The 19,868-nt window shown below is 35.6% G+C and overlaps 1 protein-coding gene across 5 annotated transcripts in view; it reads left to right on the top strand.

The window, feature by feature from the left end:
* The window catches only part of UBR2 (ubiquitin protein ligase E3 component n-recognin 2), a 92,518-nt gene that overhangs the window by 46,319 nt on the left and 26,331 nt on the right, over window positions 1–19,868 (top strand). For 4 of the 5 annotated variants that reach the window (XM_004673484.2, XM_004673485.2, XM_012722511.1 and 1 more), the window contains 19 exons: window positions 590–753; window positions 835–934; window positions 2,351–2,479; window positions 3,508–3,691; window positions 6,456–6,517; window positions 7,204–7,314; window positions 8,005–8,070; window positions 9,277–9,399; window positions 9,526–9,589; window positions 10,518–10,642; window positions 11,654–11,706; window positions 12,539–12,641; window positions 13,382–13,430; window positions 13,835–13,989; window positions 15,385–15,487; window positions 18,116–18,225; window positions 18,333–18,413; window positions 18,722–18,900; window positions 19,373–19,572. In XM_004673484.2, coding sequence (XP_004673541.1) covers window positions 590–753; window positions 835–934; window positions 2,351–2,479; window positions 3,508–3,691; window positions 6,456–6,517; window positions 7,204–7,314; window positions 8,005–8,070; window positions 9,277–9,399; window positions 9,526–9,589; window positions 10,518–10,642; window positions 11,654–11,706; window positions 12,539–12,641; window positions 13,382–13,430; window positions 13,835–13,989; window positions 15,385–15,487; window positions 18,116–18,225; window positions 18,333–18,413; window positions 18,722–18,900; window positions 19,373–19,572 — 2,161 coding nt within the window. Of the gene's footprint in view, window positions 1–589; window positions 754–834; window positions 935–2,350; window positions 2,480–3,507; window positions 3,692–6,455; window positions 6,518–7,203; window positions 7,315–8,004; window positions 8,071–9,276; window positions 9,400–9,525; window positions 9,590–10,517; window positions 10,643–11,653; window positions 11,707–12,538; window positions 12,642–13,381; window positions 13,431–13,834; window positions 13,990–14,641; window positions 14,709–15,384; window positions 15,488–18,115; window positions 18,226–18,332; window positions 18,414–18,721; window positions 18,901–19,372; window positions 19,573–19,868 lie in introns of those variants that run through there. The other variant, XM_012722514.1, reaches the window with a different exon arrangement.

Raw genomic sequence — 19,868 nt, forward strand, 5'->3', positions numbered from 1 at the left:
ATATATATATATATATATATATATATATGGATGTAGTTTACACACATATAACACAGCAAAAAACTGCTAACAGGTTGCCTTTGCAGAAGGGGGGGATCTCAGAAATTTAGGAGACATTTTACTTGTGTTGTTTGCATCATTTAAATGTGTTGCTTATTCAAAAATACACAGCTATGTGTATCTATACAGAGGAATAAAAACAAAATTAGTGTCAACTAAGGATATTAAATGATGATTTCATATAAGTTCTACAATAATCTGTGATAGAAACCTTTGGATACTAGAAAAATTATACGGTACCATCTTAGGTGTCTAAATGTCTCAGTTTAAGAAAATTTACAACTTGTTCAGATCTCCCATCCTGAATTGTCTTTGACTAATGAGCCTTCAATCTGTGTCTGTGATATTTCTTTCCCTGTGATATAATTGTTACTTCATATAACAATTACATACATCAGAGTAATTATAGAAATGGAGTTATGAATGTATGATATCATAGTGTTAAGATTTAAACTGAAAGAGCTAATTGATGATGGCTTCCTAGCAAGTAGATTTTGATTACCATATACTCTGCTATGCTTTGTTCTAGGCTCGGATGCTCATCACAGAAGAAAACTTGATGACCATTATCATTAAGACTTTTATGGATCATTTGAAACATCGAGATGCCCAGGGCAGATTTCAGTTTGAACGATATACTGCTTTACAAGCCTTCAAGTTTAGGAGAGTTCAGAGCCTTATTTTAGATCTTAAGTAAGCTTGTGTTTTATTATCATACTGATTGCAACCTGTAAAATGGCATTATTTATTCATTGTTATTTTGTTGTTGTTCAGATATGTGTTAATTAGCAAACCAACTGAATGGTCAGATGATCTCAGGCAGAGGTTCCTAGAAGGATTTGATGCCTTTTTGGAATTACTCAAATGTATGCAGGTATGTGTAAATGAGCACATTTTAACTGGGGACACGTTCCTTTTTTTGTTGTTATTGTTCATTGAAAACTTGAGAACCTTTCTGCTTTCTGTGAGTCTTTTTCATTTTGAGGTAATTTCCAAAATAATAATCTGGATGGCTGTAATTGAAAACTTTTGGAAAGCTGTAATACAGCTTTTGTATGTGGTTATTCTTTAGTTACCACTAACATTCTTTTTGGGGGATTGCAAATTTATATTTTTAATACACTTACAAGGGAAGAATGATCAAGTTATTGTAAAAGCTGTAACTCTTTAAATTTCTGTATTGCTTTTTCTCAATATTTATATAATGCGAAATAGAATGTTCTTCCTTTAATTCTCTTTTTATGAACCGTGCCCCACCCTTTTTACCAGATAGAATCTAGAAGCAGAAACTAACTGGTATATTTAACCAGTTTCAACTATGAAAAAAACTAGATGACATCTCAGAATATCTGAGCAAGTACAATTATGCTTCCTTTGGTAGTCATTTGGGTTTCTTTTTTTTTTTTTTTTTTTAAGATTTATTTATTTGTTCATACAGAACTGGGGTGCAGCCAGAGGCTCAGGGGTGATGAGAGGCTTCACCAAAGATAGAGTGGGGAGCAGAACAGGCAGATCTACAAAGTACACTGCTGAGGGGAGCAGCGGGCTGGCCAGGAGAGGTCTGCCACGCCATGTGGTCACCTCCGGGGCAGGCGGGAATCAAACTCATGCGGAAGTGGCTTTAGCTTCTCAGTGCTGTGCTTTAACCCGCTGCACCACCAGGGAGGGCCGTCATTTGGGTTTCTTAACAGGAATAGGTTTCCTGGATTGGATGGTGTTCATTGGTATTCACTTTGTGTTGTTTTGTTTTTAGTATCTATTAAAAAAAAAAAAAGCTATGTTTGTCATTTTGAAAACTCAAGGTAGCCTGTATTTCTTATGATTTGATCAGTCTGACACACCAGGATAGACTATTTCCTGAAAAGTGACATTCTTGTATTAAAGACTGTTATCGTTTTCTTGTTTTTCTTTTATCAGTCTGTGAAAACTTTTGGTTGTAAATTAAGAATAAAAATTCCTTTAAATGTTAAACATTTCTAAAGCCTGTCGAGTTTTTTCTGAAAATTTTGTCTGTCAGATGGTAAAGCTAAAAAGGAATTTGAAGGAGTATATATTCTATTACCCAAAACATATAGAATATTGCCCCTAAAGTAATTTCTTCTGTACTTTCTGAAATTTTTAATTTGTGTTTTAGAGAATGTTATATAAACACATGATTTATGCAGTTGGACTTCTCATACTATGTGAAGCTTCCTTAAACTTTTTATAATTTATGTCTTTTACATTATTATTTAAGTTTCCATGTAAGAGAACAAGTTGGTTCATGTTAAATCCCTTCATTTCTTTTAAGGGAATGGACCCTATTACACGTCAAGTAGGACAGCATATTGAAATGGAACCAGAGTGGGAAGCGGCCTTCACTCTCCAGATGAAATTAACACACGTCATTTCAATGATGCAAGACTGGTGTGCTCTTGATGTGAGTTTCTTCCAGGGGTAGGGGCCAGAGAGCAATGGAGGAGAGGGGAATAAACAGACTCCTAAGTAAATTTTGAAGATATTTGAAACTGATGGGGGTGAAACTTAGCTTATAAAAAGCATACTTTCATCCTTCACCTGTAAATTAAAATTTAAAACTCTAAAATCTTAGAGAGAAATAGAGGTGGAAGTAATTCATACTCTATTCTCTTATGTTACTGTTTTTGTTTTTTTCCCATAATCTCTTCTTAGATTTTGAGCATATAAAGAGTTTATAAATTTATTCTCCCAAATTCTTATTATTGGTACATTTTTCCTGTGTCTTTAAATTATTTTGGCCTTCCCTTTGCTGTAAAACCTAGGTGAGAGCGTGCTTAAATTGAGGTCCAGAGAAGGCTCTGAATTCTGTGTCAGAGTTAACTGGTCAGAGAGTTAAAGAACATTCCTGACTGAGGGACAGCTACATCATATCTGTGATAGAGGAATATGGTTGTTCCGGGAGCTGTGGAAGGCTCTGGATAGCGCTAGACAAGTGACTGAGCTGGTGACTTTGCAGGGCCTTGATAAAGTTTGGATTTTATTCTCAGTGAAGTGGGAAATCATTAGAGACTTTTAAGGAAAGTGAGGAAATCCTACATGTCTTTATTAGTTACTCTGTGTGGAGAATGGATAGAGAGGGGCAAAAGTAGGAGTGAATTTAAATAGATGTGGTTTGGCTTTCTTTGACTTACTGGAAATAATCATTAGCCAGATTGGAGACAAATTTAGTAGACAGAATTGCCAGCTTGATAGGATTGAACAGTGGGGAATGAAGGAAAAGGGAAAGGTATTGGAATAATTCCTAGATTTCGACAGCTGGATAGAGATGTCATTCACTAAGACAGGGCTCTGGAAGGACTGAGTTGGGGAGGGAAGATTGAATTTTATTTTGCCCATACTATTTGTGGTACTTACTCATCATCAAGCTGCTTATTCAATGTTGTAGAACCCCAGCCTTTTAAGTAACTTACAGAAAACCCTCTCTTTTAGGAAAAAGTGTTAATCGAAGCTTACAAGAAATGCCTTGCTGTGTTGATGCAGTGTCATGGTGGTTTTACTGATGGTGAACAGCCAATCACATTAAGCATTTGTGGACATTCAGTGGAAACTATCAGATACTGTGTTTCCCAAGAAAAAGTTAGCATTCACCTCCCAGTTTCTCGTTTACTTGCAGGTAAAGCATTTCTCCCCCCAAAAGGCCCCTGAAATTATCCTTCAAGTTGTTGTTTGTGGTTGATAATTACTAAATACCTACTACTTGTTGTTATATGCATTAATTCATTTAATCATCATATTGGCCTCGGAGGCAGGTATATTCTTAATTAAGTTCACTTCACAGATGAGAAGACTGAGACACAGAGTGACAAGTGTCCCACAGCAGGAGTCAGAAGGGAATTTTGAGGTAGCTTGGCACCAGAAGCCTTATTTAGAACCACTGTACCACAGTGCTTCTTCATCTCAGTGCTTTATATTGTTTAACTCAACGCAGCTGCAGTGTCTGTGTGTTGTCACATGCAGGCCAGTCTTTACTTTGGTAGTTGCCAATAAATTGAAGCCACCCGAGACTTTCTTTCCCTCTAAGCTGTTTCTTACTCATTTATTGATAACTTGTCGGCAGTTTTGATGATTGATAGGGTAATAATTGTTTTAATCATCAGTAGTTGATAACACACCATTGGTAATTGATACAGCATTTAAAACTGCCACCATCGGCAGCCAACAGCTGAATATGTACTTTGTCTGTATATCGTTTCAGAACAGCTTCCTTCCTTATTTCTGGATTACAGGAATTCTTAACCTGCTCACATACTGTTATTCCCTTTAATTCCATTTATCTTAAGTGTGTGGCTCAGTAACAATGTGATATGAAACTGGTGGGGTTTTCTTCTTTTGTCCTTTGTTTTGTTTTCTAGGAGAGACTGGAAAATAGGTATCCTTTTCTCCTTAAATATTTGATACAGAATTCACCCCTGAATTCTGGACTTGATATATATACTTGATGCTTTTCTTTTTGAAAGGTTATTAATGCTTGATTTAATTTCTTAATAGATATCAGGCAGGGCTGCTTATCTCTGTCCTGAGAATTTTGGTAGTTTGTGGCTTTTAAGAAATTTGTCCATCTCATCTAAGTTATCAACTTGTGGGCATAGTGTTGTTTATAGTATTCCTTTATCAACCTTTTTATGTGCCTGGGATCAGTAGTAGTAATCCCACTATCATTTCTGAAGGCATTTTTTCATTGTTCCCCAAGTCATCCCATTGTCCTGCTAATAAACCTTAGCATTTCTAGAAGTCTTTTGGATTGTCACTCACATTGTGGCGATTTAAGATAGATTACATGAATAGTAGTGCATCACGTAGAACAACAAATAATTTCCTAGAGTGAAATAGTGATTCAGAAGAGATTTTCTTGTTCCCATGACTTATTCCCAAAACTGAACAGTTTTGTGTTAGTATGTATTTGCACATACCGAGCTGTTGCTTTTCAACACAGGCAAGGGGGAGGGTGATCTTACAGCGCAACACTCGCCTGACAGCAGGAAAAAGGGTACTGTCCCAGCTGCAGCTGCTGGTCATTTCTGCCTTTACAGTTCTAACCACTTGGTGGAAGATGGTGCTGCCAATTATCCAGAGTCACCTCTTAAAAATGTACTAAGTTCTGTCCAGGTATTAACCTCCCACAAATTTACTGAGTGGACAGTCTGAGTATTCTGTCTCAATGTATTCGACAGCTCTTTGCTTTAATACTTATAATCTAATTTAGTGAACATAATTTGAAACAACAACGTGGAGTCTGTGCTAATGGAAATTGAGTGGTGAACATCAGAATAGGATTCAAAATACAGGTCTTCTTGGATAAGGAAAACCTCAAACCAGGCTTGACCAAGCAGCCAGCATTTCTTACTGACACTGTAAAAAGTGTTTGGCTAACAATATACACAGGGAAGTTCTTCATTAATAGTTTTTAGCTAACAGTTAATTAAGGTTGACTATGAGAGAGTATTTTGTAGTTTGGAACTGAAGAGGTTTTCATCTTAAACTGAAAGTTCTGGGGAACTTAATTCTGAGGTTCAGCGTAGACAGGAAAGCTCAGGCCCATTTTTCTTCCTTTTTTTTTTTCACTTTTAAAAAAAAAAATGTAATAGTTTATTTGTATATATTATACCTCGTGTATAGTCTCCATAGAATTCCTACCACCAAGTCACCTGTGCACCATCACCTCAGTCCCTTGTCCCTTCCAGCTGTATTTTGTGCCTTCTCCGTCACCCCTCCCCTGATATATCACTTCGGTCCCTTGTGACCTTCCAGCTGTATTTTGTGCCCTCTCCGTCACCCCTCCCCTGATATATAGCTCTCTTAATTATTTTTGTTTAGTTTGTTGTATTTTTTTTTTAATGATTTTTTCCCCCGATCCCTTATTTGGTTTCCCTATATTTCTCCTATGAGTGAAACCATCCAATATTTTTCCTTCTCTTTCTGACTTACTTCACTGAGCATAATCCCTTCAAGCTCCATCCATATTGCCACAGATAGCATTAATTATCTTTTTTTATTGCTGAATGCTATTTCAGGACCATTTCCTCTGCTCCTGTGCTCTAAATGAGAACAAACTCCATGGCTCAGTGAAATAAGATTCTTAATGTTGGCTTAACATCCTAATTGCTTTGATAGTTTTATTCCTGCTTTTGCTGTGTTTGTATGTCTAATACTTGTTTCTGTCAATATCAGTATCATAAGACCAGTTCTCAGCATGCCTTTCATGCAGAGATTCATGAAGTAAACAGTTGAACAGTTTTATTTGTAAATGCAATTCCTTTTATATTTTCATTTATGATACAATAGGTTCCCAAAGAAATAAACAAGTTACATTAAAAGCTTGAGTGTACATTTTTTCTAAATAATTTTCATCTAAATACGTTTTGTTGTTCTTCCTGCAGGTTTGCATGTATTATTAAGCAAAAGTGAAGTGGCATATAAATTTCCAGAGCTGCTACCTTTAGTAAGTAGTACTAACATTTAAAAGTAAATACTGTGTTCCATATATTTTTTAATCACTTTGAAAAATACCTTATTAGAGTTCTCCAGGGAAACAGAAAGGATGAAATGTGTGTTTATGTATGTATAGAAAGAGAGAGGAGAGGAGACGAGATTTATTTATAAGGAAGTGACTTGTGGAATTATGTAGCCTGGCAGCCCTGCAGGCTACAGACCCAAGGGAGAATTGAAGTTGCAGTCTGAGGTCCAAAGGCAGTGTGGAAGCAGAATTTCTTCATCATTGGCCAGGGGGGACCTCAGTCTTCTTTTAAGGCCTTTAACTGATTGGGTGAGGCCAGCCCACATTATGGATCTCATTCGAGGCATTGGTCGCTGCTTTCACTCTTGCTGGAGATAGGAAGCCAGGTTATGAAAAGTAATACTTCTTTACTTAAAGTCTACTGACCTTAATTTTTTTTTTTAATCTATAGATTTTTAAAATCTTAAAAATACCTTCACAGTGACATCTGTACTGATGTTAACCGAGAGCTGGGTACCATGGCCCTACCAAGTTAACACATAAAGTTAGTCATCACACAAACATACCTTAAAATGGTTTTATCTTGTATTTTATATAAAGCTTCCATCCCTTGAACCGGTCTTCTATATAGAGTTGAGATCTTTGTGGTTCTTGTTTGTGTCCTTATACAGAGTGAACTAAGCCCACCCATGTTGATAGAACATCCTCTTAGATGTCTTGTTTTATGTGCACAAGTGCACGCAGGAATGTGGAGAAGAAATGGGTTCTCCCTAGTTAACCAGGTAAGAGTTCTTAATCCTCTACAGTTTTCAGTCCTTTCTTTGACTTCTATGAAGGTTATAATTTCCAATATACTTAAGTTACTGAAAGTCAATTATCTATATTAAAATAAATTGAGATAATTTTAATATTAAACCAAAAACTTTCTTAGAATTTTTATTCAGCCTTTGTCTGGAAGCTATGTCAAAAGTAGATATGAACTTAATGCTTTTGATTTCTCACTTGGTGATCATTTTTAGAACAAAGTTGGATGTTTTCAAAATATAATAAAAATCCAGATTTCATCTACTGAAATTAAATGTTGTTAAAAGATAAAAGTTCTGTTGATGTAGCTCTGAAATTTTGAGGTTTTGATTTGTAAGCCACTCTAAGGCTTGGTGTAGGTTTTTTACCTCTACTTTTGGCAGCTGTAAACCTTACTGAAACAACTTTTTGGGAGACCCAAAGGTTGGCTGCAAAGTGTAAACCACAGGATGACTGCAATGCAGGAGTTTTTAATTTATCTCTGCTAGGCTAGTGTTAACTGGTGTGTGTGTGTGTGTGTGTGTGTGTGTGTGTGTGTGTGTGTGTGAGAGAGAGAGAGAGAGAGAGAGAGAAATTTCATGAACATGAACATGTGTGTTCTGTTGAAGATGGAAGAAAAGGGGGCAGCACATACAAAAACCTACTTATCTCATATAATTTTCTTTCAGATTTATTACTACCATAATGTGAAATGCAGACGTGAGATGTTTGACAAGGATATAATAATGCTTCAGGTAATGACATGAAAGCATTAAATTTAAAGGTTGTGGGGAGTGTTTTTCTTCTTGTTATGTCCAAGAACCCAAGCAGTTATGATCATTACCAAATATTTAATTCTAACCTATATCAAAGTAACTCCTTTTATTTCTTCCATATCTTCTTTCTACTTTGGGTTCCCTGACTTGGCGAATTATTCCTTAGTCTACACAGTTTGCTAAAATCAGAAACCTGAAGACCAAACTTTCTTCATTGCCCTCTGAAAGTGCTATGAGCGGTTTTCAAGACTTGCCATATAACTGTGTATCATCCTCACTTAAATTTGAAACTTTCACATGTGTACCTTTTGCTCCCTGGATTACCAGACCCTTCCCCTCCTTTTCTTTTAACCTAGTACTTTAATTTCCTTCATGTTTTAGTATTTAATTCAGTGTTAACTTTCTCTAGGAAGCCTTCCTAAAGCACCAAAATGCAGTTAGTTCAAAGGCAGGTTGGTGCTTCTGCCCCCCAGAGAATCCCTGACTGTGTTGTGGCTCCTGCTACTTTTTATCTCCACTAAGCCACAACAGCTGGATCTCACTCCCTGTTTTGTCCAGAGTGCTTGTCACATATTTTTCTGTATTATCGCTTAATGGATTTGGTAATTGTAGAAAAAGCTATGAAATGTGAATTTCAGAAAGTATTGGTTCAGAATAAAGCTCAAGTTGATTTAGAATTTACACAAATGGAGCTGCCGGAAATGGCAACTATTGTTTAAAAGTTGTCACTTGAGCTCATGTAGTTTTTACAACCAAAGTTAGAGAGTTCTTAGTAAGAATTTAATAATGTATATTTTTAAATCCTACAAACTTAATTGACAAATCACAATTTCTTTCAGGTTCCATATACCAGACAGTGAGGTGAGAGCCCTGAAATAAAACTTCAAAACATACTTCATAGGTTTTCATTTAATTCGAAGCATTGAAAGGAAGGAAAGCACACAGTGCATACATGAGTTATTCTCATGAGTGGGTTTAGGTTTTGTTTTGTTTCACCAGATGATATTCTTGTCCATGCTTGTAGTACCACAAGCAGGAGTTAGGTGTAAAGTGTTTCCGTCTTTTATTGAAATTGGTAATTGAGTAAGATGCTTTTTCTTACACACACCAAAATCTCTCTCACTGTTTAGTAACCCTTGTGACCTTCCCCTTTCCCTCTTTCTCAAATGTTAAAAAAAAAAAAAGACAGGTGTCTCCATGATGGACCCAAATCATTTCCTGATGATAATGCTGAGCCGCTTTGAACTTTATCAGATTTTCAGTACTCCGGACTATGGGAAAAGATTTAGTTCTGAGATCTCTCATAAGGTAAGAGCATGTTTTGTGAGACCACAGCATGTCACTAAAGAAGCCTCTTTCTTTTGGGTAATGTCATTTAAGATAACACAGTATGCATATTCCTGTCTCTGTATCTGTCCCCCTCACTTGTTACAGGATGTAATTCAACAGAACAATACTTTAATAGAAGAAATGCTGTACCTCATTATAATGCTTGTTGGTAAGTTTGATTCACTTGAGACATTTCTAAATTACAATTGGATTTTGTGGTAGCAAATAGTTCCGGACTTCTGAACTTTGTCTTGAGTAGTTGATAGTTTCTGGGAAGAATCCATCTTTTCTCCCTCTCATTGCAATAACATTGACAGTGACAGCTCTGTGGTTACTGTGGTGCTTTGGAAAAAGGAGTACAGTTGATAAAGCAGACTAAACTGGAAGCCTCTTTGGGGAGGAAAGGGGATCCAGGAGAAGATAGCCAGCAAGGCATTGGATATGTACGAGCTCTTTACTGTTTCTTACACCTTACCTATGTTTCCCTACATGGTTTTGTGGTACAAAAGTCTAATTCTAGGTTCATTAAGACCTATGGCTAATAGATATAATGTCTTATTGCCTGTATTTTTATTCTATCCCCTCCATCTTTTCCATTTGTATATTATTAATATTTGCCTGTCCCACCTCTTGGAGCAGAAAGTCCTGACTACTGTTAGGAAATGATATCCAAGAGAGCAGGTTTCAGGCTTGCTAATTTAGTGGCTGTTAGGAGGACAAAGGAAGGTTCTCCCTCCCTGAGCCATGCAGCAGATGGCATGAAAGCAGTTCTGCTCTATGTGTGCAGCACTACCACACTGACAACTCACTGCAGCGAAGCCCATGCCACCCTTCTGGTCTCAGGCTTCCTAAATATTAAAGGAAACTGGACCCCCTCTGCCCTGCCTACAGCTTGCACTTGTACCTGCTGTGTCTCAGACTCAGGAAATGTGGTGGGGAGCACCTGTTGCCCTGGCTTGTTTCCAGACCAGTCATTATTTTCCCACTGCAGAAAAGGACTTGGAGACATACGAGGTGCATTGCATAGTTTTAAATTTATATCCGAAAAGAATGGGAACAATAAAAGGAAAAAAAATTAACTTTTCAATGGTTAATAGGAGAGAGATTTAGTCCTGGAATTGGACAGGTAAATGCTACCGATGAAATTAAGCGGGAGATTATCCATCAGTTGAGCATCAAACCTATGGCTCATAGTGAACTGGTGAAGTCTTTACCTGAAGATGTAAGTACCTACATTTTTTTTTTAAAAGATTTATTTATTTGTACATACAGAACTGGGGTACAGGCCAGAGGCTTAGGGGTGGCGAGAGGCTTCACCAGAGACAGAGTGGGGAGCAGAACAGGCAGGTCGATGAAGTACACTGCTAAGGGGAGCAGCGGGCGGGTCAGGAGAGGTCAGCCACGCCATGTCACCTCTGGGGCAGGCGGGAATTAACTCATGCAGAAGTGGCTTTAGCTTCTCAGTGTAGTGCTTTAACCCGTTGCGCCACCAGGGAGGGCGCAGTACCTACATTTTTTAAAAGAAAAGTACAGAAACTCTTCCCTGCTTTATCAGTCTAGTATATGTAGATTTACTTCGACATGCCTTTCCCACAGTTGTGAAAATTGCAAATCTAAGACATTTGTAACACTTGTCACTCTTAATAGAAATAATTTGAAAAAGCGAATGCTAGCAATTGGGAGAATAGGAATATAGGATCTTGTAGAGTGAAGCCTTGAAAGAAGTAAAGATCCTGGGAAAAAAAAGTATCTTGTCCTTAGAACTGAAGTATCTGTAGGCAAGTATTGTTTAGGCTTGTTGGCACACAGTTGTCATGGGAGGGCATGCTGCGACCTGGCACAGTGAGGGAGTGAGGAGTGTTTCCTCAGCTGTGTAAACAGTTTCCAGAGTTTTTTACTTCTGAAGCATCCAAAACTTTATTCCTTAGTGAGCCATGTCTTGATCATATCACATGTGTGATCATATCACATGTGTGATCATATCACAAAATAGTTGCATATATTTTACGTCAATAGTGTTTAAATGTTATATATGCTTTGTTTTCATTTAACTTCTGTTGAAAGTGTAGCCTTGATTCCATATACTTGTTTTTGATTATATCAATCTGAATGAATGTTAGCTTATTGAAGCTTCCCTAACTGTATTAACTATTGTGTTTACTATGGAATTTCCATCTGTAAAAATCATTATAATTTGTTTGATGGTAAAACACACTGGTTTCTTGTACTTTAGGAGAACAAGGAGACTGGCATGGAGAATGTAATTGAGACAGTTGCCCATTTCAAGTGAGTTTACATCTATTTGTTCATATGTTCATTTTTCTTAGTTTGTTCCCTATGATGGAATTGTGAGTGAAATTGTTACTTTCAGAGAGTGATAAACATTTTTGGATATTTAATTGTGAACTATATTTCTTACTGACAGATTTATTATCTGACATTATGCTCAGCAACTTAAAGAACTCTGAGAATTTTCATTATATTCAGAATAGATATGCATAGCTTTTAGTTTCAGATAATTGGAATTAACTTGAATAGGTGGTCTTTGTAAGTGTCTTGAATTCTCTTGAATTGCTCACTTGACTGTGCTGCCTAAGGTGTAGGATAGCCTCTGAGTGCTGCCTTTTCTTGTTTCCTTGTATTTTTCCATCAATAACAAGGTTAGCCCCTTGTTGACACAGTATAGACACAGAGCGTGGTTTTGGAGAAAATAATAGAGAAGAGCTTCTCTAAACCAAAAATTGTACTTATTTTTCCTCTTGATAGACTTTATTACACCTTTACATATCCAAATATAGAAGTTGACATCACTATTAGTGGTCTTCAGTTGTCTAGCAATGTTTTAATGGATGTGCCCTATATCCTGTGATCATACTGGATTGTTAGCACAACAATGACCATTTTTTGTCTAGTTGGGATATATTCAAAGTGGACGAGCTAAATAAATGAACCTACATAAAGCTTTGGGTGTAGATTGCCTAGTTAATTATTAGTGGTAATAATGCTGATATCACCTCACAGTGCATGAGAGATGTTTTTTTATTCTGTTATCTTAGACTGTCTCGTGAATTAGTATATAACTTAAGTAATAATATTTTAAGGACTTTTCTTTTCATAGAAAACCTGGATTAACTGGACGAGGCATGTATGAACTGAAACCAGAGTGCACCAAGGAATTCAACTTGTATTTCTATCACTTTTCAAGGGCAGAACAGTCCAAGGTAATTGAGAACATGTAAAGTGTACTGGGGAAAGATTGGGATTTTATTTTGTTTTGTTTTGTTTTTTCCTAAACAACTTTATTATTCACTGATTGAAAAAGAATATTTGTTTATTGTAGGAAATTAAGGAAACTTAAAAAAAAAGTTTTAACAAAGAAAGTACAGCTTACCTATATAATTCTACCACTTAACATTTTGGGTTTTTTCCCCGAGTGTTTTACATGTATCTCTACAAGATCTATGTAATTACATACATGTATACGCATAGAATTATCTATATTTTACTGGCTTTGAAGACAAATAACCTGTCTTATAATCAGATAACCCATCTTAGTCATTTTAGAATTGGTATTACTTATGTTTTTCCATAGTAATTTATGAAATTTTCTTGATCATTCTCAGATAAATTTTGACTTTTATCAGTCCATTCTTTTAAATGACATTAAATAGAACTTGATCATAAAGCCTGTGTTTAGTTTTTAATGCATATCTTAGGGTTCAACCTAAATATCTTCTTTGGATTTGTTTGTACATGTTTCCACCTGCACATTAAAGCAGAAATAACCCATTCAGGGGCACTCATATGGGGTACGGGGGTGAGCCTTAATATATCATTGGTTAGGGCTGTAACACTAAGAATAAAAATCTTATAAAATCAGAAGATAATGGTGCAAACATTAACTTATGTCAGTACTTTTGTATTACTAATTCCCTGTCTAAATTACTTTCTTTTGTATTAGGCAGAGGAAGCTCAACGGAAATTGAAAAGACAAAATAGGGAAGATACAGGTACTATTCATCTTTTCAGAAGTTTCACAATAGTTTCTTTTATTTGTTAAACACTTGTATATTGATATGTTGTCTTTAGAGTAATGGAAGGTTTAAATACTCAGCTTTTCAAGGGACCAGCGGGCTAATAAGCATGCTAATAGTCAAACAGTCCATACTGAGTCATTACTTGGTGAATGTTTTAGCTCAGTTTTGAATTTTTTTAGGGAAAAGTAAGGCTTTTTCTTTTGTACTGTTAGTATTCACTTAGCTCTTTCTATGCATTTGATTGACTTTGAGATGGTAAAATACAAGTTTAGTGTGTAGATGAATATTCTTTGAGCAATAACTGTCAAAAGTATTTTTCAATGGAAATTTTTTTACACGCATGCTACAAAGGAAACCAATAATAACTTCATTTGCAGCACTTCCACCTCCAGTGTTGCCTCCATTCTGCCCTCTGTTTGCAAGTCTGGTAAACATTTTGCAGTCAGATGTCATGCTGTGCATCATGGGAACAGTGCTGCAGTGGGCTGTAGAACACAACGGATATGCCTGGTCCGAATCTATGCTGCAAAGGGTAGGCTTGAAGTCATTTGTATCTGTATTTTAGTGATTTTGTAGTAAAACTCAAAATAAGTGTCAGTAAAAGACAAAAATTTAATTTGTTAACCTTAATTTGACACAAGTATCTTACTGCTATTTTTGTGTCAGACAGTGAAAATGAGGGTGGCCTGACCAATTGCGTATCACACAAGGTTGTGGTTACCTTGGTTCTGTTGGCTAATCTGTTTCTTATTGTTCTTGATGCGTGGGTCTTCTCTGTTTATGCAGTACTTGGATATTTGTATATTATTATCTTTTACATATATAGTTCAATTAGTTCTCTCAAAATGAGTTCATTAGTATCCATATTTTGCAGTTGAAGAAATTGAAATTTAGAGATTTACAGTCCATAGCTAATAAGTGACAAGTCTAAGAGCTTGTTGAATTTTACTTTAAGAGTTACAATCTTGTCGAAGCTACACAACGCCCCTCTGAGTAGTTAGAACTTTTTCCATTGTATAGGTGAGTCAAGTTTCAGTGAGATTAATTTGTCCATGTTGTTCCACTAGTAAGTAACATAATAGTTATTTAATTCCTAGAAATAGCCTACTCGGCCTTACTCTATGCTGGGCACATTACATACAGTACTTGTAATCCTCAAAACTCTGTTTTCATCCATTTTCAAGATGATGAAATTACACCCAGGAATTTTCTGAAGACAATGTAGCTCAAAAGCAATGAAATAAATAGTCCTATTTCTAAGAAATGTTACCCATACTTACAAATCTTCAGAAATTCAGGAACAGGGTAAGAGTAATTAAAATACAGATAGATTTAACATAGTTATATATTTTCTTTGAAGTTTGTTAAGAAATTTTTTGTGTGATATACTGAAGAACGGTAAACTATAGATTATGTGGCATTAATGGTCAAAGTGTGTCTCTTTCTGAAATAAGCTCTTTTAGTTCCTATAAAACTTAAGTAGGTAACTTCATGGACTAGATAATTATGTGATAGATATTTTCAGCTCTAATTATTTGATCATTGATTCTTAGAAGAGTTAAGACTGTATTATAGGGGTGAAATAAAACTGAAAATTATATAGTGTGAATTGGTGGTTATGTCTGATAGTAATTTTTAACTTTATCCTATGAATTTGCAGTTGAATTTCTTCTGATTTTTAAGAACCTCCTGACTGATGTAATTGAATTTTCTTCCTAGCTAAAATGGAATTACTTTCCTTGCTGAAATTTTTTTTTTAGAAAATGAACTTTAGAGTTTGATTTTAGTAAAAATTAGAACTTCAAATTAGGTTTTAAAGTACATTTACATCTTTAATAACTTTTTCATAATAGTAAATTTTTTGGTTATTTTAAAATATGTACTTAATTTTCACTTTACTGAATTTGCAAAATATTTTGTATTTGAGGTGTTACATTTAATTGGAATGGCCCTACAAGAAGAAAAACAGCATTTAGAGAATGTCGTGGAAGAGCATGTAGTAACATTTACTTTCACTCAGAAGATATCAAGTATGTATACACTTCTTACTAAACATACTCAGCAATCTAATTTTAAATATGTAATGTAACTTATTTGGTCATAAAGGTTTTAAATATTGAATCCAAATTTCTGAGGCTATATGTATGTATTCATATGTATAGTAAAGGTACTATATCAGTTCCTGACACACATTTTCTAAATACTTACAGTCTAGACATACTTAAAATGTAAACATTTAAGTCATAAACAGAAAGTTAATCCTTAATTTGAAATCAGTATAGCATGTACTTTTTTTAAACTATAAGATAGTTTTTTTTGGTAATTAAATAGATCTGGCCAATGTCATTGTATAAATTTAAGGTGTTAAATGATCCATTGAATTTGCAGTTGATTGCATGTAAGGTGTATGCCTTTGTAGTAATATTTAACTGCATTATGTAATTATAGTACATTATTGTCTATATTCATTATATAGACAACTTATAGTAAGTTGGTACTGGTAAACACCATGAATCTAGTATATACATTTAAAAACATTAAAATTAAGAATAGCTACAGAGCATGGGATTATCATTACATAAAATAATAGTTCTATTTTTAGCTTTTCATCATAATCTTTAAACATAGAGAGAAGTTGTCCAAATGCCCAAAAATAGAGGACTGGGATAAAAAGATATATATATACACAATGGAATATTACTCAGCAATCAAAATAGATAAACTCATGTCTTTTGCAGCAACATGGGTGGAACTGGAAGGGATCATACTTAGTGAAATAAGCCAAAAAGAAAAAGAAAAATACCAATACCAATGGTTTCACTCATAGCAGGAGCATAAAGGATCGGGGGGGGGGGGTGAAATAATAATAATCATGAACAACTATATACCAGAGAGATTTTACCGGGGTAGAATGGGAAATGGCATCAAAAACAGTAGAGGGAGGGAAATGCAGTGGACTGTGGTGATGGCACATGGGTGATCTGGTGATGGGAAGCCCACGGGGATTACAACTGATATGGAAAAAGGCACAAAATGATGTCAAAATAAACTATTATATTAAATAAAATAAGCCATATAGAGAGGTTGAGAGAGTTGTACAGTAAATAGCCATATACCACCTAGATTCAATAGATAGTATTTTACTATGTTTGCTTTTATATATGCAGTTTTTTTAAATTTGTGTTATAAATAAAATATTTCACCTCCAAAAGAAAAATTCCCTTATTTACTTTCAGAATCAGCAGTTAGCTTAATAAGTTACCCGCACTGTGGCGGCTGTGAATCTTTATTGCTTGCTTAGGTTTTGTTTTTGTTCCTCTTCAATATTCCTTTTGAGTTATTATTTATTCAGTCTTTTACAGTCAGTTGTAGTCCGTGCTCTTTGATGCTCATGTTGTGCCAGTTTTGGTTGGCAAGAGACTGTTCTAATGACTTCTGTGGCCTTTGCCCTAGCCCCATTGGTGTTTGAGCACCCCCTTGCTGTCCTGTGCTTATGCTGTACTGACCTGCCCTGGGCTCACAGTCAGCCATTGGCTGAGTTGTTTAAATGAATTTCGGTATAAGAAGAGTGTATGCATTTCTTGATTGCAGATTAGTTCTACAAATTAGTTCTTTGTATAGTGTGTTACTCACTACTATCTCTTCTAAGAGACCGTGGCCAAGAATACTGTCCTGCTGGAGGATGCAGAGGAAGAGCCCTGTCTTCTTGGTTGTTAGATCTCTGTTTCCCCTTTTCTGCCCTTATATGGGGAAAGGAGATGAAGCGGGGCAACTAAAACTGTATTCTTGGGTGCTCATCTTTGCCAGTATGTCTTAGTGTGGATTTAACATTGTGTCTTTTGCTTTCCTTTCTTCCTGTGCTTTTACTTTAGGAGAATCACAGAAAATTCCTTAATTTCATTTACTCATCCCCATTACAGTTTCAGATTCCATTTCACTCTCTCTCTTTTAGAACAGTCATCATTTGCTCTGGATATTCTTCTTGCTTTTGTTTAAACATTTTATTTTAATAGATACACTGTAGAATTGGCTTCCTAACTCTACAGCCTCAGGATTTTTAGATCTGGAAGAATATTAAAGATCACACAATTCATTAATTTTATCTCCTAAGAAAGTAGAACATTTTGCCAAAATGGCAAGAAAATTAATAACTGAACATTTCTAACTGTAAAACTAAATTAGTTAATATTGATGAAATGTGCTTTTGAAAGTATAAGCTTAACTTCTGTGTGTTTTTTCCCCACACAAGGAAATATTTTGTAAATGAAAAAAATTATTTATTTTGAATGGAAGTTTTATCAAAAGGTCAAAATGAATAGGTATATTTTCATTCATATTTTCATATGCCCTTGTAATCCTAAATTGTTTTCTTAGACTTGTAATATCTCAGGAAGATCTTTTTTTCTATTTAATTTTGCAAGAGCCTATTTTAAAACAATCATTTGGTATAAAATGTCAGTTCCAGTTGATAACTTATTTGCCAGGTCAGTCTCCAAATGGGTCAGTCTCCAAAAGTAGTGAAAACGCTAACAAGTAAGAGCCATAATCAAATGATGGGCAAATGGTATTATAAACAACTACATTTATTGTCTTGAAAATGCCAGTAAACACTATGAAGTGTTAACTTGTGTTTTGTGCCTTTCGTTTTTTCACTTCAGAACCTGGTGAAGCACCAAAAAACTCTCCTAGCATCCTAGCTATGTTGGAGACATTACAAAATGCTCCTTACCTAGATGTCCACAAAGATATGATTAGGTGGATATTAAAGGTAAAGTGTCCTGCATTGTTCTACTTTTGTGAGAAACATTAAATATTGTCATCCTTACGGTTATTAATGTTTCAGAGCATCGGGATAACTGAGATTTTTCTTCATAGACTTTTAATGCTATTAAGAAGATAAGGGAGAGTTCATCCACCAGTCCTGTGGCAGAGACAGAAGGAACCATATTGGAAGAGGTATAAGAAATAAACTGTGGTAACAGTGAAAAGTTATAGTTCTCTGTACACTAATATATCTACATCAGTGTTGTACATGATACCATTCACATGCATGCAAATTCCAAGGTGTTCCACTATTTATTTGTTGTACAGTTTATTTGATTTTTTTTTTTAACATGTTAGGTTGAGTATTAAGAAATCTTTTCTCTTGTTTAGATAAGATTATAGAACAGATTTTGGTTAGTATTTACAGTAAAGACTCTACTTTAGGTGGGAAAATGTGCATTTAGCATCTAATAGCCTAATTCAATGAAGCATAATTTCAGAGTTCAAGAGACAAAGACAAAGCGGAGCGAAAGAGGAAAGCTGAAATTGCCAGGCTGCGCAGAGAAAAAATCATGGCCCAGATGTCTGAGATGCAGCGACATTTTATTGATGAGAACAAAGAACTCTTCCAGCAAACTTTAGACCTGGATGCCTCCGCTTCTGCAGTTCTTGATAATAGGTGAACTACCATAAACATTGTTTCATCTCTTGACTGGTTTTCTCAGTTAGATAGAGGTTGCCTTATTTCCGTAAAGTACTCCTCTCATCCAGCTGACTGATTCAGAAGGGATGATAGCAAAATTTTGTGAGCTCTAGTTAAGAAATTAATCTTAGAAATTTGAGTTATTGATGCATGTAATATTTCTGACAGTAGATAACTCATGTGTACATTTAAAATACATTATACAGAAGATCCTCTGCATTCATAAAAGAATGAGTAGTGATTACACAAAACTCAGTTAAGTGGCTCCTCCTTTGCATATTGGGCTGCTAGAGTAGTAAGGAAGAGAACTCTGATCCATATGTCTGGCAATTCAGGTTATCAAAAACCCTTTGTATTACATATATACATACCTGGAGTTTATCCTCCTTTATGACTATTTTGAAATTTCTTACGCTGATTAATTACACTTATAACCTTTTTATTACAGCCCTGTTGTTTCAGATATGACACTCACAGCTTTGGGCCCAGCACAGACTCAAGTCCCTGAACAAAGACATTTTGTTACCTGTATATTGTGTCAAGAAGAGCAAGAGGTGAAGGTGGAAAGCAAGGCAATGGTCCTGGCAGCATTTGTTCAAAGATCAACTGTATTATCAAAAAATAGAAGTAAAATCGTTCAGGATCCAGGTAAGCCATAGCTAGATCCTCCCTTTTAATAATGACTGCAACTCCATAAGCTTGGTTGTAACTTGGGCAGGATTTCTCCTTTAGACAGATAAGGAAATATTCCCAAAATTTCAGTATTGTGCCTGAATTACAGAACTGATAAAGAGTAGTTTCAGGCCCTCCCTAGTGGCATAACAGGTTAGGGTGCATCACCACAAGCAAGCCGCAGCTGCTTCAGTTCAAGTTAGATCCCCTGCCCGGGAGGTGACCCACATGGTGCAGCAGACCTCTCCTGACCCACCCACTGCTCCCCTCAG

This window comes from Condylura cristata, unplaced genomic scaffold (genome assembly GCF_000260355.1).
Source record: "Condylura cristata isolate star-nosed mole 26May11 unplaced genomic scaffold, ConCri1.0 scaffold00001, whole genome shotgun sequence".
Classification (NCBI taxonomy): domain Eukaryota; kingdom Metazoa; phylum Chordata; class Mammalia; order Eulipotyphla; family Talpidae; genus Condylura; species Condylura cristata.